Source organism: Acartia tonsa, chromosome 4, assembly GCF_053477335.1.
Source record: "Acartia tonsa isolate MP-2025a chromosome 4, ASM5347733v1, whole genome shotgun sequence".
Taxonomy (NCBI): Eukaryota; Metazoa; Arthropoda; class Copepoda; order Calanoida; family Acartiidae; genus Acartia; species Acartia tonsa.
The window spans coordinates 8,425,908-8,453,874 of record NC_137263.1 but is presented as its reverse complement, the minus strand read 5'-3'; the positions used below and the strand labels follow the sequence as shown (position 1 = coordinate 8,453,874).

Below are 27,967 nucleotides of genomic sequence, written 5' to 3'. Positions count from 1 at the left end.
ATTTACTTGATAAGCAAAGGAAAGCTTTACAAGTAACTTTCCCAGATTTTCTTTATCAATTATTGTCTTTCTCTCCGTCTGCTTCTATACTTTTACACATTAGTGGAGTGTGCTTTTATTCCATGCCTTGCTTACTTGGGATATATATTTTAATTGAAGAAAACCATTTATTTTTAATTGTTTACACTAAAACAATCAGTAAAGACGAAATGTTTAATTTTGTTGTTTGCTTTCAAATATGTTATACAATTAATGTATATCAGTAATCAGTATATATAAAGAGAACTGATAAAGCTTTCATATAGGAACATAGGTAAATAGGACACAATAGTTTTCTTTCAGATGATAAGTACATTCTCTTAAAAAAATTATAGCTAATAAAATTTTTTTTTTACATGAAATGTATACTTTAGAGTATCAATATTTACAAAAACAAAGGGCTAAAATCTTTGCCGTAGTTACTAAATTCATTAATAAGTAAAAGTAATTATATATTAAGTAAAATATTTTTTTTCCTTTTTACAATTAAAATAAAAAATGGATAATTTTTCCCCGTCTCTTAAATGATATGTTTTCTTCTAAAGGCTTCTGTTAAAATCATTCAAGTATATAATTATATAATAAGCTCTATGTTGTAGTGTTTTCTGTGCTTGCTTATGTAGGCAGGAAAAATGATGAAATTTTGGTTACATATGTATATACATAAGTATTAATCATATGTTGTTTTAGTAAATTCTTGGCTTTGGTTATAAATGGTGCAAAATATTCCTTAAAAAGTTTTAAATACAGTGAAGTAATCATGAAATCGTCCATAGTCTCAATAAATGAGACAGTAAACACTCGAAAATTAATAAATACTGAGTGACATGCCTTATCATTAAAAATAAAATCGCAACTAATTGCTTGATCGTGTTAATATTTTGATAATTTGTATTTAACATTGTGTTTAATCTTGCTATGAATCACTATGTCAAAAAATTATGTTAATTTATCATGTAAAAGTTTTAAATTAGCTCCAAAAAATAATATATTTCTAACGGATGACTGACTTTCTGGCAATGATTATTGAGTGACTACGACATTTTGAAAATTGTACCTAATTAATACAGAAATTCGCATGCACTGTAACATACAGAAATGAATAAGCAAACACATTTAAAATGCAAAAAACTTGGCTTATAATAATATATATTTGCAGAAATTTTGAAGTGAATTTTAGCATGGTGTTAGATATTGATAGTCTGCGCCCCGAGCGTGCTGGGGATCCGGAGAAAGTTCGCCAGAATCAGAGAGACAGATATTGTGATCCAAACCTTGTGGATATAGCTCTACAGTTTGATGATAAATGGAAAAAAGGTTAGAATTAAAATTATCTGAAGTTGTTATACATGTTTCTGTTTATTGAATTGTATTATGCTCTTCAGGGGAGTGTCGTTTGGGTCCTAGGATGGTTTGGTGCTACCTTAGGAGGTCACAGAGGAATCATTTTCCATTCTTCATGTGAACACTTTTTTCAGTAAAACTACATGGGAGAAAATTCTTAATTCCTATTTTGTTTGATAAATTAGTTAATACTCAGAGATTTTGAGAGTTGTTGTACGTCTTTTATATAAAATTTATACAGATGTTCACTGTCTTCTATAATAGAGACGCTACAGACATTCTAAGATTAGCTCCATCTAAAATTTCATTCTATACTTTTCTTTATTTTTAGAAAGATTTACGAAAGATAACCTGAACAAGATAAAGAATCTAATCAGTAAATGTATTGGAGAACAAATGAAAAAGGTAGTATTCTTTTAATATTGTAACATATAACAAATAATTATATGATCTTGTTAGGAATCTTTATGTAAAAATGTATATTTATGATACAAAGTAGAATGATGTCTATCTATCTGTCCGTCTGTCCCTTAAGATCTCAATAACCACTGAACCGATTGGATTCTACTCTCTAGGGAATATACCTACTGATCCTGTTGTGGTTTTAGGCTATTTTTTGGGGGGTGGGACACTCCCAACCCCCTCCAAAACAAAAAAATCCCCCTCTATTTTTTTTATAGATTTTTTTGCATATCTGTTGCAAATTCGACATTTATTCATGAAAATTGGCGACCCATTCACAATTTTTCAGCTGGGTAGGCGCGAAAATGGCAACCCATTCGCAATTTTTTTAGCTGGATAGATAATATAAGATGTAATGATTCCCATGATAGGCACGTACATAATTTTATTTTAATTACCTCTTGGGGCAAAGTCCCTAGAGGCTAGGGGCGAAGCTGCCAGTGTTTAAAATGGACATAGGGACCTTTTTGTTTTGTTTACTGCCAACTAACAGTTTATTGCCGTTTATTTTTTATACTTTGAAGTTTTCAATTATAAAACATCATTGTTTTTTAAGAAAAGGGGCGGAGAATTAAAGAAAAGTGCAGTTCCATCCCAAGTTTCTGCTGCTGCTGAACCTGTTGACCAGCTCAAACCATTTCCGGTCAATCCAGCCCTTGATCAGGATTGTGATCAATATGCAGATCAATCCCATCTTCCCTGTAATTATGTTGCTCTTCAATTCAACAATAACACCTTGCCTTTTCATTTAATTTTTATTTCTAATGAATGTATTTAACTTTAATGCACATCTAATAAGAGTCATGTTCAGCTCATTCAGTATTGAAAATTATTACCACTGAACCAATTAAGTTCTCCATTTTAGGGAAGCTATAATTATAATCCAGGATGAATTAACATTTTACTTTTTCTCTCCATTGTATGTTAGGGACTTTGGTTTGGGAACGCATATTTTGAAAATTAACCAAACAGGATTTGAAAAAGTTGGATGACTATTTTGAGAGTCGAAGCTATGTGTGTGGATGGAGCCCGAGTATATTTGACCAGAAGCTGTTTGACCGGCTGGCTGGTTGTCCTGGCATGAGCATTAAAAACTCAACATTATGGCAAGATAGGTCAGATCGCATGCCAATAGTTTACAAAAAGAAATAGACAAGAAAATTATCTGTATACACCATGTAGCATGATACATTTGTGTTGACTGAAAAGATAAAAAAAAACACAAAATATATTTCTTATTACAATCTAAGGACTCTTTTTTTCAAACTTTTCTTCAAATTCAATGAGATAAAAAACAACATCAATAAAATCTCTAAAGTAATAAGGAAGAACAAACGAATAATATTCTTGTAAAGTGTCAGAACTTAACATTAATTTGTACAAAATTGTACATAAATTTGCTACAGAATTGCTTAAATACAGGATTTGATTATTAGGATATGATTATTGTACCTTGTTGTCCTAATACTTATTATTTCAAAAATTATATGATTAGGATAGCATTATTACACAAAAAATTGTCAAAAAAGTTAAAAATCAGCATGTTTTATATGGACGTACAGACTTTTTAATTAAAATGATAGAGTATCACGCTTCTTGTTATAGAAACCATCATGCAAAGTTTGGAATCGATAAAACAATTCTAGCATGTCCAAATCAATGAAAAGTGCTAACCGTTACTGACGTACGGACCAACCCTAATCATATAAAAGCTTCGCTTTTAAAAATTAATATAAAATTCCTTTTTTTTTACAGGTTTCCACATTTACTAAGATGGCACAAACATATCAGTAGCTATGGTGCACATAGATTTATTTTTCAGGTAAAAAAACTTAACACTTGTTTTGTATGTTTTTACCTTGGTCAATCTTTATATATCAAGACTGTAAATGGTAACACACAAAGATGAAATAAAAAGTATGGATCATGGAAAGAAAACAAAGTCATTCCTAATTAGGACAGAAGTCACTGAAAATTGGTCTAAGGAAGGCTACTTATGTCCTTCATCTAACAAAATCTAACTTAAGGGAGGTGACTTATGTCCTTTGTCTGACAAATTCTTACATTAGGAAGGCTGCTTATGTCCTTCAAGTTGCAAAACTTAGCTTTTCTGTCCTTCACATAGCAAAACCTCACAAAACATAGCATTTCTGTCATTCACATAGCAAATTCTTGCAAAACATAGCATTTATGTCCTTCACATAGCAAATTCTTGCAAAACATAGCAAATTCTTGCAAAACATAGCAAATTCTTGCAAAACATAGCAAATTCTTGCAAAACATAGCATTTATGTCCTTCACATAGCAAATTCTTGCAAAACATAGCATTTATGTCCTTCACATAGCAAATTCTTGCAAAACATAGCAAATTCTTGCAAAACATAGCATTTATGTCCTTCACATAGCAAATTCTTGCAAAACATAGCAAATTCTTGCAAAACATAGCATTTATGTCCTTCACATAGCAAATTCTTGCAAAACATAGCAAATTCTTGCAAAACATAGCAAATTCTTGCAAAACATAGCAAATTCTTATGTCCTTCATCTTGCAAAACATAGCATTTATGTCCTTCACATAGCAAATTCTTGCAAAACATAGCAAATTCTTGCAAAACATAGCATTTCTGTCCTTCACATAGCAAATTCTTGCAAAACATAGCAAATTCTTGGAAAACTTAGCATTTCTGTCCTTAACATAGCATTTTGGTCCTTCACATAGCAAAATATCACAAAACATAGGTTTTTCTGAACTTTTTCTACCAGGAGATCAGAACTAAATCAGAACACACATAACAAGAGTTTTACATAATTTAACTCTGCATAAATTATGATAATTCATTATTATTACCCCTTCCCCCCCCCTATTTAAAATTTACCCCTGCATAAATTATGATAATTCTTCATTATTACCCCTCCCCCCCCCCTATTTAAAATTTACCCCTGCATAAATTATGATAATTTATGCTGAGTTAAATGTACTGTTTGAACTTCTATCTAACAGGATATGAGAACATAATCAGAACACACATAACAAGAGTGTTTACATAGTACATTCAGATTAACAATTATTCAATTGGCCCCTTTCCAGTCCATCATATGACATGGGAAGGAGGTTGAGGAGCATTTTATGCAGCCTAAATTCCACTATGCTATGCCACTTTTCCTAAAAGGCGTCATAGCTGGCCTCTTTTGTGTCCATCATATGACATGGGAGGTGGTGCCATGTAGGAAAAGTGGCATTGAATTCTTGGGAATTTAGACTGCATAAAATGCTCCTCAACCTCCTTCCCATGTCATATGATGGACTGAAAAGGGGCCAGCTATGACGCCTTTTAGGCCCTAGAATGCAATGCCACTTTTCCTACATGGCACCATAGCTGGCCTCTTTTGTGTCACAACCTCCCAGTTCTCATATCCTGTTAGATAGAAGTTCAAACAGTACAATTAACTCAGCATAAATTATCATAATTTATGCAGGGGTAAATTTTAAATAGGGGGGGGGGGAGGGGTAATAATAAAGAATTATCATAATTTATGCAGGGGTAAATTTTAAATAGGGGGGGGGGGGAGGGGTAATAATAATGAATTATCATAATTTATGCAGAGTTAAATTATGTAAAACTCTTGTTATGTGTGTTCTGATTTAGTTCTGATCTCCTGGTAGAAAAAGGTCAGAAAAACCTATGTTTAGTGAGATTTTGCTATGTGAAGGACCAAAATGCTATGTTAAGGACATAAATGCTAAGTTTTCCAAGAATTTGCTATGTTTTGCAAGAATTTGCTATGTGAAGGACATAAATGCTATGTTTCGCAAGAATTTGCTATGTTTTGCAAGAATTTGCTATGTTTTGCAAGAATTTGCTATGTGAAGGACATAAATGCTATGTTTTGCAAGAATTTGCTATGTTTTGCAAGAATTTGCTATGTGAAGGACATAAATGCTATGTTTTGCAAGAATTTGCTATGTTTTGCAAGAATTTGCTATGTGAAGGACATAAATGCTATGTTTTGCAAGAGTTTGCTATGTTTTGCAAGAATTTGCTATGTTTTGCAAGAATTTGCTATGTGAAGGACATAAATGCTATGTTTTGCAAGAATTTGCTATGTTTTGCAAGAATTTGCTATGTTTTGCAAGAATTTGCTATGTGAAGGACATAAATGCTATGTTTTGCAAGAATTTGCTATGATTTGCAAGAATTTGCTATGTTTTGCAAGAATTTGCTATGTGAAGGACATAAATGCTATGTTTTGCAAGAATTTGCTATGTGAAGGACAGATAAACTATTTTATGCAAGATTTTGCTATGTGAAGGACCAAAAAGCTAGGTTTTGTGTGGTGAAGGGAGGCTACTTATGTCCTTCATCTTGCAAAATCTTTGTTAAGGGAGACAAGTTATGCCCTTCATCTAACAAATTCTCACATAAGGGAAGCTACTTATGTCCTTCCTAGGAAGGTGACTTCTGTCCTAATTAAGGAATGACTTTGTTTTCTTTCCATGATCCAAAAGTATTTAAATTATGTAATGTACAATTAAACATTAAGGATTATTATTTCAGTACTAACATTGAACGTAATAATAAAATGTCATGAACTGAAAATATTTCAAATCATGCAGCAGCTTGCATAGCTCCATACATTGCCATAGAAATAAATTTTTATAGATTAAGTTAGACAGCGTCTTGGAAATTTAATTGGTCAATGAATTTAAAAGACTATTTTGTCCAATTTTTCAGAATCATTTCATTTGAATGCGTACTATTAAACTTAAACTCTTGCTATTTTTGAAAATTATTTGAATTTCTAAATATTTTTTTCATTCTTCATAACTGACCATATATGTGTACATTTAGTCTCTACCATCCACAAATGTGCAACCCAAACAAGATTTGGAAAGTGTGTGTGCTCTCACCAAAGATGACCTAGAAACTCGCAGCATTGAAGATCTGAGGGACCTTGCCAGGTAATCATTTTCCAGAATGGTTTCGAAACCGATTAATAGACGCTTAATTTGACCCGGTTCTTAGCCATATTGAAAAATCATGTATCGTATCGTATAATATCCAGTTTTCTACGAATATAAAAATGGACAATCATTATATTAAAACCAGTTTTGTTAGACCGTGCTTATCGCAGGGAGAACACAAATAGTTTAATTCTTTAATAACTATTCTTGGTGCAGAATCATTTCATATGGATATAGAATACGTGGATATTGTGATAAAGAAATCTATGTTCATTAGATTTATTAAAACTTAGTTAATGATAAATATATATTTTAAAAGTTTAAGTTGCGGCTTAATCTGAAATCCTTCTGATTCCTCAACTTATTTTTTTTTGCAAAAATAATCATTTTTATAAATTTTTGACAGTATATTTACGCAATTTTGCATCAAATTTGTATAGAATTTTGTTTAGACTCATAAATTAATATTTTGCTTATAAACGATTGACACTCTACAAGTGTTAATGTTTGTTTTTACCGTCTGTTTTTAAGGTCTTCGAATTTATGGATGTTGTCATCCTTCTTACAATCTACAAATATATTTAAGGGAAGTAGATGAGTTACTGGTAGAAAATACAGAAAACCTGGAAATATATCTTAAGAAGAGGGATGATGCATTAAGGTTTGATAACTTTTTAAGAGCACATTAATGTTTAAGGAGCAAAGCTACTCTACAATACAACCATATCTATCTGTCTTTCCTTGGTGCTCCCTTTTTCATTTCTTCTTTTCTGATGCATACTAGTTTTATGATTTTTAAGGGCTTTATTTCGATAAAAATAAGATAAACTTTGTAATCATCATATTGTCATAAAAAAATTTCATATTAATCTCATATTATAAATTAATATTTATTTAGTGAGTTAGGAAACTGGCTGCATCCATCTGTACCAATTTCAAATAATGAGGTAAATACAAAATAAGTGTCTTTCAAAGAATTTGTTGATAAAAAATGAATTAAATCAATTTACAAATATAAGCATGATATTCATAACTAGCGGCTATGCCCCTACTTCTAGGGGCACTTGAAAGTGGTGAGAAAGTCGCAAACCCCCCACTATCAACTCCCTCAAAATAGTTATAAAACTTACCATGACCTATGAGAAGCTAGTCTGTAAAGGAGAACCATATCGGTGGACACAGACAAACAGACAGAAACACATTTTTTTCTTTATTATAAGGAAATCTTGTTGAAACATTCACAAATTGAATTAATTTGTATTAGGATGCTGATAACCGAACAGAAAGAACCTGGGGAGATTGTGAAAAGAGAAACAAATACTCGCATATTGACCTTATTCATATGATTGGTACGTTTCCAAGTTTTGTAACACAAAGTGTGTGTGTCCAGGCTGTTTTTTTTTATAAATTACTTGGGGCTACGCCCTTAGAGGCCTCTAGGGGCACTTGAAAGGGGCTGGGGGAAGAAGTCGGCCTACAATCATTTTCAATTTTTATTTGTTTTTAAAGGTTAAAAAGACACTGTAAAGGAGAACCATATAAATTTAACGGTAAACATGAACCTTCTGGACAGATACCCATCCTGTTGCTTTTATATAAGGAATAATTAATACAAATTTATTTGAAGGTGGCTGGGATGGTGAGAGGGGCACAACTGTGAGCGGGGGACGTGGTTACTACCTGGTTGGTCCAGCAGTCATGCTACAGCAGGCCCTCATACAACTGTCTCTCCATATGCTGGAGGATGCCGGGTTCTCTCCCCTCTACACACCATTCTTTATGAGGAAGGAGGTGATGAGAGAGGTGGCACAACTATCTCAGTTTGATGAAGAGTTGTATAAGGTAATCTAATTATACAAGGATATTATGACAAGGGAAAAATGGGGAAAGGGGGGGGGGGGTATCATGGTTATTTTAGCCCGGTACAAGTTTAACTTTAAAAACGTGATAGTCACTGCGACTCTGATAGGAAATTGACAACATATTCATATGTGCTGTACTAAATCAATCATTACTTGGACTAATTTAATTAAATTAGTTTTTTTTTAGGTTTTTGATAATTCATACAACCCCCTTAAGTTATTCATTACAATAAAATACAATTTTAAAATTTATTTACTGTGTAAATATGCATAAATATAACGTTTTTACTGACAATTAGGTTGATTTTTACTCAAAGCATATTTCTTGTAGACAATAAAATGATTATAACTTTCGTTCTATTTAAGATAAATTGATGAAATAAAAAGTACATTCAATTTTATTATGCTGAGAAGTCACTCATTGATTTTCAGAAATAATAAACCCCTTTGAGTGGGGGAGGGGGGGGGGGGCCTTGAGTTTTGAAAAAAGAAACTATTGTAAATTTCTTTTCTATTGTGGGTTTTAATGATTCATATAGCAGCCAAACTGTTTTTAGGCAATACCCATTTGTCTGTCTGTCTATCTGTCCCTCAGTCTGTCTGTCCTTTTGTCTGTCTGTCTATCTGTCTAACTGCCTCTCTTTTGGATTTCAATGAATCATCTAGCATAGCCTAATTGTAATTTGTTAATGCCTCAAAGACTGTCTATTACTATTTACCTGTCCCTCTGTCTGTCCGTCTGTCTATCCCTCTGTCTGTCTGATCATTCACAGGTTCTCTATTGGATTTTATGTAATTAATTGTCTATTATAGTCAAACTTTGATAATTCTTCTTGCCTGTCTGTCTGTCTATCTGCTGAGTTTCTACCCTTGGTCTAACAGACTGATTCACTTAATTTATAAAAAATTAGATTTAACTAATAATATGGTGGTATCTTGCACCAAGAGATACACAAATAACCTTGTGTTGAAAAAAAACAAATAAAAAATTATTCAATTTCTTCTATGAAAAAAAGTGTAATACATGTTCCTTAAATCTCTTTGTACATCAAAAATATGTTTCAAATTTATAATATCAGGTTATATTCCATTAATTTATTAACAACTAAATTTTTTGACACCCCACTTATGACTTTTAACATCCCCCTTAAACTAAAATCAAGGGTTATTTTATTAAGATTTTATCAAAACTACTTTACATAAGAAATTTATTACATTTCAAAAATTTTTTATAAAAAGAGGATTGGGATATATCTCCCTCCCAACATTAACTTTGAGCACTATTGTAAAATATATTAAAAGTTATAAACATATATCTATCAAGATAATTAAAGGAATTAATTCAAGTTTAAGGGGGGGGGGGGGGGGGGGTTAATGCAACCATCTCGTAATCAATGCGCAAATTGCACTTAGAATTCGAATTTCGTTACAAAACTTGGCATGAGTAATCCTTGGTATATCTATTTTCCCAAAATGAAACAAAAAGTTGGAAAAGTGATGGCTAACAGCTGGCGGCTTAGTCGTTTAGCCGTTTTTGGGCTATATTCAGGGCAAAACTATCATTAATTACATAGGAATCAACTTTTTAAAACATATTTTTGCTTTAAATATCCATTTTTAAAATTTCTTGTACCAGCTGCTAAATGGCTAGAACTGGCTGGGAGCAGCTAAGAGTATGAAGAGTAGATAGGGCTTGTGACATGTCTAGGGGTAGGTTTTTATTGGTACCAAGCTCAAAAATACTACTATAAATAGTGGGGGTCCATCCATTTGGCAGCTTGGGCTGTTACACAGACTGTTAAAAACCTACCTAGAGACATGTCACAAGCCCTATCTACTCATTCTACTCTTGGCCGCTCCCAGCTGAGCTGCGGCCGTTAGCAAGCTGCCATATGGATGTTGTGTGGTATTTTTGAGCTCAGCACCCATAAAAACCTACCCTTAGACACATCAAAAGCCCTATCTACTCATCATACTCTTGACCACTCCCAGCTGTTTCCAGCCAGTTCTAGCTGTTAAGTGGGTGGTACTGAAAATTAAAATATGGTTATTGGTATAATTTAACATACATTAAAGCAAAAGTTTGTTTTTTAAAAAAAAACCTACCCTAGACATGTCACATCTTCTAAAGTCAAAATTGCATAAATATATATAATACAATTTTTGAGGTCACAATTTACTATAAATACTAACACTATCTGTGTAAAAACTTTGAGGGAAACCCCAAATAAAATTAATGGTCTTCTTATCAATAAAGGGGGTTTAGTGTTGGAAGGTGAGCAAAATTGATTGAATATTGAGCTAAAATTTTGAAATTGCCTGGTTACAGTAGTTACTGCATCTAAATGAAAACCAAATTAAAATTTATATTTTTAAGTTATGTAAGAAAAACTCTGCAAAAATGGAATTTGACTTTGCAGATTACTTGCTACACCTTCATATGTTATAATTGAGACTGCTCCATTTTTTTTGGTAAATTTCAGGTTTATATTGACATACTAGAATTGAAATTTTGTAAAAATCTTTAAAATTGAGATCACACAAAAGAACTAAAAAAAAAATTTTTTTTGCAGATTTCAAAAACTTTGCAGTGCTCATGAGGTCACAATTATTGCATCACAGAAAAATATTTAGCATGGGTCATTTTTTTGCTTAAATCAACCAATTTTTACTGGGGGCAAAACTTTTATCAAAATTTTTCCAGGGCGGGATGATTTAATCTACAATATATACTTTTGGCTGTTGACAGCTGTTCTCAGCCATTTTTGGCAGTTTTTAGCTGTTATGACAACGAAATCTAGAAATTAAAAAAAGTTCTTTTAGTAATATGTCCATGACATAAAGTTATAATGTTAATTAAGAAAAGTTTAATTCCATGGAAATATTCAATATTTTTATATCCTTATAAGCCATTACCCAGCTGCCACTATTTTTGGTAGTATTTTTCAGCTCAGCACCCATTAAAACCTATCCCTAATGGATGATTCCTACATGATTATTGATGGATTTGCCCTGAAAATAGCCCAAAAACGGCTAAACAGCTGAGCAAACAGTGCAATTTGTGCATTGATTACGTGATGGTTGCCTTAACCCCCCCCCCCCCCCCCCTTAGGCTTAACTTTTTGTTAAAGAAGGTGTATCAAAAAAGTAAAAAAATAAAAAAATAAACAAATGGCCAATTATATTTTTTGTTCAGGCAACACTATTGTCTTCCCTTTTTTACCCCCTCTTTACCCCCTTCCCATTTTTATACTCAATTCAAAAATTAAGACGTTGCCTGTACAATATAATATGATATTTTCATATAATTCCTTTTATTGTAGTTTATATACTATATTGTAAACTTTTTTTTTCAATTTTGCTTACAATGGATTTGTAATATTTTTCTGATTCTAAAGGTATATATGAACCCATATTTTTTTACTTGTGAAATAATAAAATTAAGTTCAAAGTTTTTATTCTCGTGGGTTTTAAAAAATCGATTTTTTCAATAATTACCTGACAGAATTGAAAAAGTAAGGTGTCAAATTAAAGATCTTACTATTTTTGTTCATAATGACCATTTTCTTTCTTTTTTTTTGTTGCATTTTAGTACCTTAAAATCGACTTAATTTTTTTTTTTTTAAACTTAAATTACTTAAAAAATAAGAGGTCTACAAAAAAACCGATTGCATATCTGAATTCTATGAAAAATTTTACATCTACTACTTACTAAAAGAACCGGCTAGCTATAAAAAAAATAGTTGATACACCTTCTTTTGAAAAACAGACCTACCAAGGATTACACATGCCAATTTTCATAACAAAATTTGGATTAATTGATTATGGGATGGTTGCATTAACTGCCCCCCCCCCCCCGGGCCCCCCCCTACATATGTATGAGAGCTTCCTCATGTCCCAATTTACTAATTAAAAGTTGTACAGTACAGTTGTACAGAATATTGCAAGATTATTTTAGTAAAGTCTGGTAATTAATTTATCTAAAAATAGATAGCATATAATTATCTGAATCTGTGACTTGCTTATATACACCCTCCTTAAACACCCCCAACCCCACTTTATTTTAAGGGGTGTAAATTTATTTCCTTTACACCCCCTTGGAATTTATAGAGGGGTGTATCTGAGGGTGTAGGCTCTTGTCAAGAGGGTGGACATGGGTGAAAACCTAGGGAGGTGTATCCATCCCCCTTAATTTTACAAGGGTGGTGTAAACAACCCCTATACCAACCTTTTGCACGCCTTTGATCTTAACTATACTTTCAGAGTCCATAATTATGTAATTATTCTACAAAAATTATCTTCCTAAATTGATATATAATTTTCGGGGTGACGTGGGGTGGACTAAACATTAAAATTTTATGGAAAAAAAGATATCTTTAGAACATTCATGACTTGAAATTATCCCCCCTTTGTACTCAATACGCATTTTTTATTCTAAGTGCGTCAATTTTGCGTCTAAAGATACCCTTAGTTTAAGCATTAATTTCTCCAAAAAATGATGAAAAAAGATAATTTTTTTTTGATAAAATGATAAAAGTATATGTAAAATAAAATAAACAGCAAAAAAATGATAAAATTACGTTAAATAGAACGAAAATTAGAGCGTTTTGTATGCCTTATAAAATGCGTATTTCTTATGAAAATTGTTACGATTTCGTGTGTTGAGTAAAACTTTTATAAGTTTCCCATTTCTATAAGTGAGCGAGCCGCCGTGTCTGGTGTAAGATCCAAGTAATAATAAATCCATTGGTAGGATGAAATTAGTACATTGCTTTTCCTTTCAAATAGCAGTATTTCTAAAGATGTCTAAACTTTTGAAGCTCATGTCAGTAATGGATAGGACTTTTTTATTTATTTTAGGAAAGGTAGGTTGAATTTCCCCCAAAAATATTATTAAATCAATCTTTCCTTGAATAAGGGCGTAGCTAATAGCTATATTTACCCTGTTAAGCCGGTAGAAAACGTATAAAGTAGTGTGACGAATTAGCTGTTGGTAAAATTCTTTAAGAAAAGAGTATAAATCAAACTTAAGGTAAAATGATAATTATAATGCTGCAGGTTATTGGAAAAGGTTCTGAGAAGCACGAGGATTCTAATGTTGAAGAAAAATATTTGATAGCTACTTCTGAACAACCCATAGCAGCATTTCACAGGTATTCAATTCATATTAAACAGTTAGGGAGTTGAATCCATTTTTATAGAAGCAGAAACATAATCTATGATTATGGTTTGGACCCTCTAAAACTGTAATCTACCCTTCCACTTTCCCCTCTCTTGGTGAAGATATCTTCAACGCTGATACGATTTTTGAAATGTAAGATTCCACTTTTGCCTCTCTTGGTGAAGATATCTTCAACGCCAATACGATTTTTGAAATGTAAGATTCCACTTTCAATAGAGGCGAAACTGGAATCATGGTTTACATTTTTGATATCATTGTTTCTGTAATCTTCGATTACTTTTTTAACATCGACATAATAGAAATGTACCATACTAGTTTAAAATTATGTCAAATGTGAAAAAAAGCATAGATTTTATATATAATTCAAACATTGTTGTACATTCTTAATTAATTAAACAAAACATACAAAGAGCCTTTTATAAAAGATGTTTTGTTTATTTTAAAAAATACTTTTAAAAGTGTATCAAATGAGTAATCAAAATTATATTAAGAAAGTCGCTTATTAATTAATTTAATTGTATATATTTGTAATTTTTTGTTCAATTTATTTCATCTTAGTATTTCCCTAGTAATCTCTTACCATGTAAGTAAGCACTAAAAGGTTAATTACTTTGTGCATTTTTGTGGTAAATTACTGATCAATTACTTAACAATTTGGTGGTCTGATTTGTGAGTTAAAAGTGGATGGATTAATAAATGGACATTTATAGTAAAAGTTGCTTGTATCAGAGACCACCTTGAGGCCTGGAGCTCCAGAACCTGGAGGCCTATCCAAAAAATCTTAAATCTGAGGGAAATTCATCATATAAGAATGATTTTATCCCTAATAACCTATCCTCTCAGCCCGAAGATAAAGCCTATACACCAGGTTTACGCAAATGTGTCAGAACTTCCCTCCCCCCCCCCCCTTAATCCCTTCCTTCCTGTAAACAGTTTATGACGAAAATTGAAGATTTGGCTGATATAATCAAAATAAGCAAAAATTTTCATCGATTGCTTAAAAGAAATTTAACATAAACAGGAGGGGGTTAGGGGTGTCCCACTCCCCAAGAAAATAGCTTAAAACCACCACAGGACCAATAGATATATACCCTCAAGAGTAGAATCCGATCGGTTCAGTGGTTACTGAGATCTTAAGCTTCAGACGGACAGACAGACGGACAGATGGACAGACATCGTTCTACTTTGTATTATAGACAAGAGCTGTGTGATTGTGAAGCTTACTTAATAGCTTAAATAGAAAACTCAACCGGTTTAGTAGTTAATGGGATCTTACGATTCATACAAAAAAACCTTACTACTTTATAAAATAGGATAAGTCAAATAATTTTCATTGATTACTTAGCAGGGGTGTCATGCTTAGTGGTAGCACACTGAGCTACAGTGGTGAGAGTTCCAGTTCAATTCTCTGTTGTTGACTCTAATTTCTCATTCACAACATTAATCGTGCATCATCCCCTGGTTGTGTAAGAAGGAGATTATTGAGTAAGTTTGGATACCTAATAGTCACTTACTTACAGTACTACTCTTAACCCAAGCTCCTCTTTGGAGAGCGTCATTCATTACCGTGACTTAATTTGGGACATCTGCCATATTCAGCAAGGGTAAGGTAAGAGTAGATCTCATGAGATAGCAAGTCAAGTTAAAATGTGCATGAACATGGAGCTTGATAGCCCTATTTCTATGGAAAAGTGTCTCAGCCTACTCCAGGTCAAAACCATACAAAACTATGGCTGATCAAACAATCAATCAAATTGATTACTTATAGGTATTTTATCTTAAAACAGCATGGTTTGGTATATGAGCCAAATAAGCAATAATTTTTATTGATTGATTATGAGTATTTTTTCGTAAAATTACCATGATTTGGATAATAGCAAAAATTTTGATTGATTGCTTGAAAGTAATTAATCAACAAATGGCATGATTTAGTATATAAGCCTATTAAACAAAAACTTTCATTAATTTTTTATAAACAATTAATCAAAAATTTATTTTTAATTATTTTTGTACAAAATGAAAGAGTTAAATTTTCTTGCATTAGGGTGAGGGCGGACCAAACCGGTAATTTTTCAGTTTTTGAAGAAAGAAAATATTTTCTAATGAAACCAAGACCATTAGAAAGCTTATGGAAAAGACTATCCTAGGACTTTTAGAAGTTTGATATAATTGGACTCAAAGTCGTTACCGATTAATACCCCACAGGGGGGCTAAACCAATAATGTTTTTTTCAACCTAAAAAAATCAATGAAAAACAGCCAATCAGACATAATTAGGTTAGGTTAGAGGGATTATCCACAAAAAATTTCATAAGGATTAGACTATTCCTTCTATGTCAAAAATCATTTTTTTAAAGATGTGAAATTTTAATTTTTTTGCAAAAATTTTCTTTAAAAATAAAATATTTTCATACAAAAACACTGTCCTACCCACTTTTTGGCCTAATTCTTAAAAAGCCTAACTCTGGTCATTTTTGAAATAAATATTAACTCTATTTTAAAGCTCTCAACCGATTTGAAAAATAGGGCACAATTCTTAGTTAAAAAGGTTTTTACAGATTAGCTCTAGGTCTTACCAATTTTCAAAAAAAAGTAGACCCAATAGCCCAAATTTAAAGTCTTCAGCTTTAATAACAAAAAAGTTATAGGCATTTCAAAATAGCATGTTATGTACAATGAAAATTTTGAAAGATTTTCAATGCTCAGAAAAGAAAAAACAATATTGAATTACGTCGCCTAGACACAAAATTATAACTTTATCTTTGTCAGAAACTTAGATTGCTGGTAACTGATTAAATTTTTAAAATAAAAACACCAAATTTCATAGTCAAAATCTATGAAAAAAATTCGATTTAAATTGCATTTGTAAACAAAAATCAAAGAGGAAACAAAGGGGTAAACTAATACAAGCTCAGCTGTGTTTGGTTGTTTAGCTGATTCAGCCTTCTGATTGGGTACAGTACACTTTGTATAACGCGAGTTAAACTTAATTTTTTTAATGATTGTGACTATAAACATGGGTATTTTTATTGTAAAAATATAATTAGTTACTGGCAACCTAAATTTATGACAAAAGTAAGCTTATAATTTTTTATTTCTAGGCCATGTAGTTTAATTTTAAAATTTCTAATTTTAGCATTAAGATTCTTTCAAAATTTTCATTGCACATAAATGTCATTTTAAAACGCCTAAAACTTTTTTTGTTATAGAAGCTGAAGGCCTCAAATTTTGGGCATTGGGTCTACTTGTGGCAGTCTTTCAGCAGTTAAAGCGTGGTATTTATTGCAGGCTTCCTTTAATGTGAAATCAATGCAGCAGTTGTGATTTGATAATAAGAGATATAAGTTTTCCAGAATTGTAATGTAGGGAGTAGATTTAAAATCTGCATCAAATTTTAAGGATTTTTTATAAAATTTGTTTTTTGTATAATTCTTTATCTAAAAGCGGAAATACAAATTAAGTTAATTAATTTTGGCATCTGTGATTGGTGGATTTAAAAAATCTGTGCTCTGATTGGATGTCGTACATCATTCAACCAATTAGAGCGCAGGTAGTTTAAAATCCACCTATTCTATTGGTCAAAATTAATTAACTTAAAATGTATTTTCGCTTTTAGATAAAGAATTTTACAAAAAACGAATTTCATAAAAAATCCTTAAAATTTGATGCAGATTTCAAATCTACTCCCTACATTAAAATTCCAGAAAACTTATATCTCTTAATGGTTAACTTGTCTTAGTGTTTTAATTGTTTTCTTTTTGATCTTAACTCATTAGTGCCGAACCGGGTTTTTAAGCCCGGTTCCAGAAAATCACAAATAACCGGTTTCCAGCTTCATAATTGCATCATTCTCAGTATGAATCCCCCATCTACTACCCTGGTTTTCATTTCCCCCTGGAGCAGGCAGTTTTGCTTACTTCAGTTTGCCGGTATAGCTCAACAAAATTTGAAAACCATGAAAATTTTGGTGAATTCAAAATACCCCTTCTAACTTTTTTGTTTTTATAGTAAAGTCACTGATTTTTTTCATGAAATCTAAAGTTTATTGACAAGTACATCTATTTGTGAATTTGTTTTATTCAAATTATTATTTTTTATATGATTTTTTTATCGTTTTCTTACGCCCTATTATGACCCGGTTTGGCATGGACATAAATGCCCAACAGTTTTAAAACCCAGCTCGGCTTTGGTTTTATTACCCGGTTTTAACTTTTCAACCATTAAATATTTCTTAATGATTTATTATTCTTGAGCCACCCTAATAAATATACCCTAGTAATCTCTATATTTGTCACCCAATATTTTTATGCTCTTTTTCTGATATGTATCACCCAATTTTTATATGTTCTTTTTTTGTGTGTGTGAAGTTTCAAAACTTCGACAAACAGGCTTTTTAAACCGAAAAGGGTGGTACCTATAGCCAAAACACTAAATGTGATATAAACCCCGAACAAACATATTATGCAAATCTGAATTTTCAAAATAGCAGCTTTATTATTCATTTAGGATGATTTTACAATAAATATAAATGAAAAAATAAATTCGATCCCTATCACTTTAGAGGACAGCTGCTGACCCCCAGTCTTATGGATGAACCTAAATACATGTTAAAGATAAAAATTACCCTGAAAATTATACAAAAATGTTTTTTTATGTGTTAAAAAAATTCATTTTAAAATCTTGATTTTGAGGATAATGACCTTTAAGATGCCCCTATTGGTGGTGATGGTGAGCCAAATGTTATCAAAGTGCATGTCCATGATGACAACCTATATATTAAACTATGATCCAATTTTTGTAGTTATAGCATCCTCCAGCCCAGCATTAATAAAAAAGAAAAGAATTGCAATTTTATTTACTTCAATTCATAAGGTGAATACTGTAGTTTTTAGAAGATGGTTATATTTCTTGTTGGAAGGCTCCATTGGAGGCTGCTATGACTACAAAAAATGGTACATAGGTTAATAGACAAGTTGTTGTAATGGGCATGTACTTAGATAACATTTGGCTCACCATCACCACCAACAGGAGCATCTGAAAGGTCATCATCCTCAAAATCAAGATTTTAAAAGGAATTTTTTTAACACATAAAAAAAATGCTGTTTTTGAGATCTTGTGCTTTATTGGTGCTGATTAATTAAAAAATAACAGTGGAATTTTGTAACCAAAAGAGGCATTTACATTTCATATTTATTGTGAAATCATCCTAAATGAATAATAAAGCTGCTATTTTGAAAATTCAGATTTGCATAATATGTTTGTTCGGGGTTTAAATCGCTTCGTATATCACTTGTTGCTCTATAGATTACATGAGGTTATGTAGTTTTCAATTACGGATCGTATCAAAGTTCTAAAAAGTGTTTATCTCACTTTGGGCAGCGAAAAATTACATTTTTCATTTTTTTGTCGAAAAAAACGGGTTTTTACTACAAAACCGGGTTTTAATACTGAGGGAAACCGCCCAAAACAGGTCTAAATGCCCGTTGGGCATTTATGGCCATGCCGAACCGAGTTTTTTTGCAACTTTCCTGTGCAGGCCACTAGAACAAAACAAAAAAAATTGGAATTCCGTTTTGACCATTATAAAGCTTCCCTGAGATTTTCAGCTTGATTGGCCCATAAAAGTGGCGCTTGGCACTAATGGGTTCAACATTAAGGTATAGAATTCTTTACTTATTAAGAATTGTGAAAATTTAGAGACACCAACTCTAAATCAGCCATAGAATAACTGCAGAAGAACAATCTGGCTAAGTTATTGGAAGAAATGTGTAAAAATTTTGACAGGAAAGAGATAAAATTTGCATTTCTTAAGACAAAGATAGCTTTTTAGAAATTATATGGTTGAAAAATTCCTTTGCTGTATTACTGGAATGATTCATAAATAACAAAAAAAATAATTAAAGGTTATTTTAAATGTGCATTTATTTCAAACCAATGAAAATTCAAACTGAAGTACAAAATAGAATCCAGAAATTTTGCCTGTCTATTTTGGCTTTCATTTTAGGTGGATTGAATTTATGTAAAGGTAATTCTTATCTCAGGATTCTTTAAAACTGTAAAAATAGATTTAAATATATTTTAAATAGCTTAATAAATTAGATTCAAAAGCCTTATTATAGATTTAATTAACTTTGGGATAATGGTAAAGGAGGATGGAATATTAATTACCCTTGCAAAACGATTTAATTTTTATGTAAAAAGGTGTGATAACCAATCTGCCATTGTCCTATCACTCTCAGATAAAGTTTAACTTTGGCCTATGTTATATGTTATAACACATACTTAAGACTTAAAACCTAATGTAATGAAAAGGGTGCTTGCTTACATGTGAAGACCGGAGCACCGAAAACCCCCCCCCCCGCTTAGTTTTGACAAAAATCAAAAATAAGGGGGGGGTAGTTTTTTAACCCCCCGCTTAGTTTTGACAAAAATTAAAAATAAGGGGGGGGTAGTTTTTAACCCCCCCCTTAATTTTGAATAAAATAAAAAATAAGGGGGGGGTAGTTTTTTCACTGTACAACACGCCAGAAAGTTGAGTGAGGTAAATCAAGTAAATCCAGTATACCAGAGGGGAAACCTTGTTACAGGGATAGTCATGTTTTGGGGCATAATTTCCTTATTTATTTATTTATATATTTATTTTAGTAATTGATGTATCCCTGAACAGAAAATAAGGAGGAGGGGGGCCAGTAAAAGGTTTTAATTTTGTGCGCACAAAATTAAAACCTTTTACTGGCCCCCCTCCTCCTTATTTTCTGTTCAGGGATACATCAATTACTAAAATAAATATATAAATAAATAAATAAGGAAATTATGCCCCAAAACATGAATATCCCTGTAGTAAGGTTTCCCCTCTGGTATACTAGATTTACTTGATTTACCTCACTCAACTTTCTGGCGTGTTGTACAGTGAAAAAACTACCCCCCCCTTATTTTTTATTTTATTCAAAATTAAGGGGGGGGTTTTGAACAAAAAGTCTTTGCCTTTCCCTGCACTTTTCCTCCTTGCCATTTTCCAGACATTAAAAAACTACCCCCCCCTTATTTTTGATTTTTGTCAAAACTAAGCGGGGGGGGGGGGTTTTCGGTGCTCCAGTCTACCACATGTAAGCAAGTACCATGAAAAGCTTTCACTTAAAGGGAGTGTGAACGTTAAAATTTCTCATCTGATTATCAAATCGTAACATTTTCTAAGCACATTTCACTACATTGATCAACCAAAAACGTCCTATTAACAAAAATATCTAGAAATAATGCATTGATTTTATGGTATTTTGGGAGGAAAAAAGGAAAAAACAAGGAAAATCTGAACGTTTTTGTTTCTTAAAATGTTTGTAAGGGTATTTAACTTGTCATATATAGTTGAAACAATTTAGTTACTGTTAAGGAATTTATTTTGTAATATAAAATTGCCAATTAGTTGTTTTATAACGTAGTAATTAGGTAATAAAGATCTATCTTAAATTTGTATTATTGACAAAAAAATACCTCAAAGTCTACAAAGGGTTGAATCTCATAGGTTATTTAAAATAATGATATTATTTTTTATTGTGTTGGACAATAAATAACCCACTTTGAAGAATTAGTTTACACTTTTATCAGACTGTTTATAAAGAAATATTGCACCTTTATTATTTACAAATTTGTAATTAAAGGTGGGCGAGAGATGGGCCATCTAAAGTTACTTGGATACTAATAAAATAACCTGTTTCTAGCTTTGTTATTGTATTTGGTTTTCAATAAAAAATATTACTTATTTTATCAATTTTTAAGTAACTATACATTGCATTGGTTTACAGCAAGGATATTATTAAAAGTCAGCTTAACCGTTAGGAAAAATAGAGAACTATGTCAAAAAGTTTAGTTTTAGCTATAGGAGGAAAAAAAGACAATTAACTGCACATTTATATATTCCGGAAATTTTTTCCCCAAACTTGGACATAGTAAAAATTTTCGGAAAAAGCCGTTTTTTAAAGAACGAGAGACAGTTTTGCCCTATATTTGAGATTATATTAATGAGATGATGTTAAGGTTTGATAATCTGATGAGAAATTTTCTCGTTCACAGTCTCTTTAAGCAAAGCTAACAAATAAAATTATAAAACATATCAGGGATATAAAGAGATAAGACAATGGCCGATAAATTAATGCACATCCATAATGATGACGCTCTAAATAACCCCTTCTGTAGATAAAAATTAGTGGTTCCAACGTTTATAAACACAATTTAATCAACCAATCAAAATTTAGTAAAAATCCCCAAAGCCAATGAAACTTTGTGTACTATTGTAATAAGCAGTCAGTTGTCTCCTCCCTCTCTGGATACGAATACTAACTAAAAAAGAATAAAATGCGATGGTACTCTACAATTCACTTTTCTGCCTGTCCGTCATTCTGTCCATGATTTTTTATGATTTTCCAGTATGCCTACGAAACCAATTAATATCCGCTGGATCAGACCTGTCTAATCCATACTTGAAACCATGTATTGTATTGTATTATAAACATTTTTCTACAAATAGTAAAGTAAAAAGTTGTAATATGAACACCAGTTTTGTTAGACTGGGCCTTCGCCCCTTCAGGACTAACAAAACTGGAAAAACAGATGCAATAAACAACTAATCTTGGCTGTTTAGTTTTGACAATGCCAGTTTTCATCAACCAATTAAGATTAAATAAAATTAAACAAATTTATAAATCCAACAAATGTTCATAAAACTTTGGGTACTACTGAAATTTAAACCCTCCCTTATTATAGTCATTATTATTAAGACATAGTTATAGAAACCTGCAAACCATAAGAGTGATTTTTTTAGACATACATATAGACTTCTACCAACCTTTTTGTAGAAAATGTCGCTTAGAAGCAATAACATTGTGTATGTATCTTATCAATTTATATTGTATATAAAAAGCTTCGTCAAATGTTTTAAATGGACATTCAGGACTTTCTGATATCGATTACAGGGTGCTACTGTCCTTCTCATTCTGTTTTCTCATGTTATTATAGACAGAATTTATTTAATTTTTCGTCCATTTTTCCCTCCCTGTATACAACTTTTATTGTACCCAGGGAGGTAGGGAACATTGGACTGAAATTACCTTCCTAGTTGGTCCAAAACCTCTAGGTACTTTGATTCAAGTTTATCGCCACCAGGGATCTGATGGGTTTAAGACAATAGCCGATAAATGGATGTACATTCCCAAAAATACCTCTACTGTAATTTGCCATCAGTGGTTGAAACGTTTCGACACTATACTAAATTAACTAACCAATTAAAATTCAGTAAAAGTCCCGAAAGAGTTAAGCAAACAAAAATGAAAACATTATTGTAAAACTTTGGGAACTAGCATAGAGAGAGGTGGACAATGGACTGTTTATTACACTAGTCCCCAAAGTTTTACAATAACGTTTTCTTATTGGCTGGCTTAACAACTTTGGGGACTTTTATTGGATTTTGAATGGTTAGGTTATTAAGTACTAGCAGCTTCGCCCCTAGCCTCTAGGAGCTTTGCCCCATGAGGTAATTTTTAAAAATAAAAAAAGAAACTTATGGTGCTGCGCCCATAATTTATGAGCATCACCAGAATATTTTTTTTTTTTTTGGGGGGGGGGGGAATTTTCATTTTTTGGGGGGTTGGGGTTGTCCCACTTCTCAAGAAAATAGCTTAAAACCACAACAGGACCAATAGGTATATACCCTGAAGAGTAGAATCTGATCGGTTCAGTTGTTACTGAGATCTTAAGAGACAGCCGGATGGACAGACAGATAGACAGAAAGACATCGTTCTACTTTGTATTATAGATAGTAGATCAAAATTCAGTAAAAGTCCCCAAAGTTGTTGAGCAAACGAATAAGAAAATTTATGTTTTGAGATTTCTAATATAAAATTTTCTTTAAGATAAACATTTTCTGAAAAAATTGTTCTAGCTTCAAAAATAAGGAAATTACATTCATTTAACATTTTAATTAACCAAAGAAAGTTGTTAAATGAAAGGGTGAAGTAAGCGAAAAATGACTTTGTCTCACAGGGAACATGCACAATTTTTTTTGCCATCTAACTCTAATAGGGGCTGAGATGATATGTGGGGGGGGGGGGGGGGAGCGTTGAACTATTAAGGTCCGGAAATGGGCCTGATTGTTAAGTGTTAGCAACCTTTATTTTTAGGTTCTTTTTTTCTTAAAAACTTCAAACTAAAAAAACTAGAAAAAAAAACTAACTAATATGTACAATTTCTACTATGTCGATTTAAATATATGATATGTTATCTTGAATGTATCATTCCAGTTTTGTCTCTATTGAAAGTAGAATGATACATTACCATTATGTCGATATAAATAAGGAAATCAATGTTTATGAATACGCTGATATGTAAACATGAATGTATGATTCCAGTTTCACCTCTATTGAAAGTGGAATCTTACATTTCAAAAATCGTATCGGCGTTGAAGATATCTTCACCAAGAGAGGGGAAAGTGGAAGGGTAGATTACAGTTTTAGAGGGTCCAAACCATAATCATAGATTATATTTCTGCTTCTATAAAAATGGATTCAACTCCCTAACTGTTAAATGGGAGGTAAAAACCTTATAAACTCACATGGTTGTTACAAAAACTTGATATGTTAAAGGCTTGTTGACACCATATGACAACATCTCTCAAACCGTCAAACGATATGCAATATTTGATATAAAGTTAATTTGATAAACATTTTAATTTAGAGATGAATGGATTCCTGAGAAGAGCCTGCCAATAAAATATGCTGGCATCTCTAGCTGTTTTAGGTCAGTTTCTATTATATAAAAAATGGCATGAGTCCATAACAAGAAAATAAAAAAGAAAGAGTAGATAGATACATGCTTTAAGCTTTAACATTCTAAAAATAGGCTAAACATCCAATAAACATTTCAAACATATCTTTTAGAATTGTGCCTTTCTGTTAAGCCATTTTTTGGCTTCTGGTTTCTATTGAAAAATGTAAACATGTAACAGACAAATAATAATGTTTTAAAAAATTATGTTAGAAAAAGTTAAAAGTATGAATTTAAATGAGTTTCTTGCATGCTATAACATTGTTGTTGCTGTTTTTAGACAGGAAGTTGGATCCCATGGAAGGGACACCCGAGGTATCTTCCGAGTTCATCAGTTTGAGAAGGTGGAACAGTTTGTGATTACATCTCCTTATGAGGATGCCTCCTGGCAGGCCATGGACCAGATGATCAACAACGCTGAGAACCTTTGCAAAGTGCTCGGCATATCATACAGGTTCAAAGTCTTTTTTCTAAATTCATCAGTTGATGATTTAATCAACCATTTATTTTTAATAGTTTTTGAGATTGCAGGATAGGGATAACCCTTTCACGAACCAGGTTTTGTATTTAACGTTATTATGTAATTTAGGATAGTGTGTATTTGTTCTGGAGCTTTGAACAATGCTGCTGCAAAGAAACTGGACCTGGAAGCATGGTTTCCAGGTAACTAAAAAATGATAGACAGTTTATACAGAGACGTCCTAGGGGGGGTTAAAGGTCTGTTTACCCCCCTTAAGAATTACCACACCTATACAATTTTTTTACCCCTCCCTCTAAAAAAATATGTTTTGATATTTAACCTACAAATTAAGGATAAAACTATTTTAAAAATACAATTTATTAAAAAAAATAATTAAAGTTTCGCTTAAATGAAAGAAACAAATATTTTATGTCTTGGATCAATTGGCAAGTTATATTACCCAAAACAAATATATCTTGACAAAATGACTTCCAGTCATCTAATAAAACTTAAAACTTTATGATTTTATTGTATTTTAGGGAGTGGAGCTTTCCGTGAGCTAGTTTCATGCTCCAACTGCTTGGATTATCAGGCAAGAAGACTCAGAGTCAGATATGGACAAACTAAGAAATCAAATCAAAGTGTAAGTCTAGCCTTTAATGTGATTTATCTCGTATGTATGCAAAGTTTTTGGCTATAGAACTGGAATGTTTTAATAGGTTTAAGAATATATACATGAGACAACCAACCCTTTTGTAGACTGTATACAAAAACGATGCGATGCGACTGTTGTGATTTCTCGGCCAAGGCTATTCCCCTTTCTTTATTCTTTAAGTAAAAGTTTTAACGGGTATAGTCCCTTTCGCACATCGCTTATTTCTAGCCCCTGCGGGAGCTCTAACCCTGCGGGGCTAATTACCTAACCATATGGGGCAATCACCTAACCCAATATAACCTAACCTAACCTAAAATAACCTATAAAAAGCCATTTTAAAAATACGACAAATCGCCCCTTAAGGTGCGATGTCATGAAAGGGACTATTCCCGTTTTAACTACTAGACCGATGTACTTCTCCTTATACAGTGAAGCTTCTTATTGGTTTTGTGAAGGTATAGAACTATTATGAGAGTCGATATTCTTGGAAGAAAAATCACCCACCACCCGTACATCTAAAAAATCTTCACTCCTTTCCAAAAAGCAGTCCATATATGACAGTAATAAGATGTCTATTTTCTGCTAGTAACGGAGGATCTTGCCAACCGCTGATTGGTTCTACTTTACAATGTAGTTTCATATATATTCTGGAAAGGCTTATAACTATTTGAGGGAAGATACCACTTGATCCTCCTAGGAGAAATCCCCTCCCCCCTCATAATTTGAAAAAAAAACGGGGTAAAGTCCTTTCCACGACATCCCTCCATAAGGAGCGATTCTTCGTATTTTTCACAGTAGCTTTTCTCCTATTTCTAGCCCCTGCGGGGGGCTCTAACCCTGCGGGGCCAATTACCTAGCCCTGTGGGGCAATCACCTAACACAATATAACCTAACCTAACCTAAAATAACCAATAAAAAGCCATTTTAAAAATACGAAGAATCGCTCCTTATGGAGGGATGTCGTGGAAAGGACTATACCCAAAAAACGTTCACTCCCTCCAAAAAGTAACCTAGTCAATAAAAACAGTCAAGCATTTAAAGTTACCTGGTAATAATTCTGGGATTTGTTAAAAACAAAAATGTGCCAAGTAATTAACATTCCAAATAGCCAAACAACCCTTTAATTACACAACCTTTCTCTTTAATACTAAATGTGCGAATACAAACCAAAAAAAGCATTTGGTAATTTTGACTATTTTAGGCTGAATACTGCCATATGTTGAATGCCACCATGTGTGCAGTCACTAGAGTTATCTGCGTCCTGATGGAGACCAACCAGACAGACACAGGTATCCTGGTTCCAGAAGTGCTTAGACCTTGGATGCCTCCAGATTTACACAATGAAATTCCATTTGTCCGCAAACCTCTCCCCGCAACAGATTCAAAAAGTAAAAAGAAATAACTTTTTGCCTTTAAATTTTAGAATTAAAATATTTTAATAAGCACTTTCTTCAATTTGATTTATGTGTATTTAAAGAAAATATTTTAAAATCCAGTAATTTATCTGTGGACAATTAAATAGACCCTGAAAGGAGTCCTGATCTTGCAGGACCTTGTTCCCGTAGGGCTTTCTTAGACCCTATAAATTTATTTTCCCACGGAGGGAGGGGACATTGGGCAGTTTATTACACTAGTCCCCAAAGTTTTCTTATTCGTTGGCTCGATCAACAACTATGGGCACTTTAGTTGACTTTTGATTGGTTGGTTTATTAAATTAAGTGTCAACCATTAATTACCTAAAGAAGTGGTAATTTTGTGTATCATTTGGGATCTACATCAATGAATCGGCCATTGCCTTTTCCCTTTAGACCCCTGGATTTTACAAATATTTGAAATTTAGATTACAAATTATTATGCAAAATTATTGTTATTGTTGATTTATAAATTATATGATGTTTTTTTAATTGTTTTTATTTGATCGATTAAGTTTTGAATAAATCCTTTATCATTACGTATTTAATCAATGCTATAAAATATTTAGCTTTTGGAATATCCTTATTAATTTTTTTGACAACCACTTGTTGATATGATAATAATATCGTCTTTGTATGGTTAGTGTACACTTATTTGTTTACCTGTCTGCTAACTATTGTCTGCTAGAGAGTGAGTGTGTGTGTGTGTGTGTGTTCTGGTTGTTATTCTATACCTTCTCAAAGTGCCTATCCCTGTGCTCCCCCCTTTACATAATA

At 32.3% G+C, this 27,967-nt stretch overlaps 1 protein-coding gene across 1 annotated transcript; it reads left to right on the top strand.

Moving 5' to 3' along the window:
- Window positions 1–1,196: 1,196 nt before the first annotated feature.
- LOC145315915 (putative serine--tRNA ligase, cytoplasmic) lies at window positions 1,197–27,729 on the top strand. Its single transcript, XM_080156058.1, has 16 exons — window positions 1,197–1,356; window positions 1,715–1,788; window positions 2,402–2,513; window positions 2,822–2,960; window positions 3,601–3,667; window positions 6,696–6,805; window positions 7,395–7,469; window positions 7,707–7,755; window positions 8,073–8,157; window positions 8,436–8,650; window positions 13,729–13,823; window positions 24,574–24,636; window positions 24,944–25,117; window positions 25,253–25,326; window positions 25,663–25,766; window positions 26,980–27,729. Exons 1-16 carry the CDS (start codon window positions 1,221–1,223, stop codon window positions 27,178–27,180), a joined length of 1,773 nt encoding a protein of 590 aa, XP_080012184.1. The 5' UTR covers window positions 1,197–1,220; the 3' UTR covers window positions 27,181–27,729.
- Window positions 27,730–27,967: the final 238 nt, after the last annotated feature.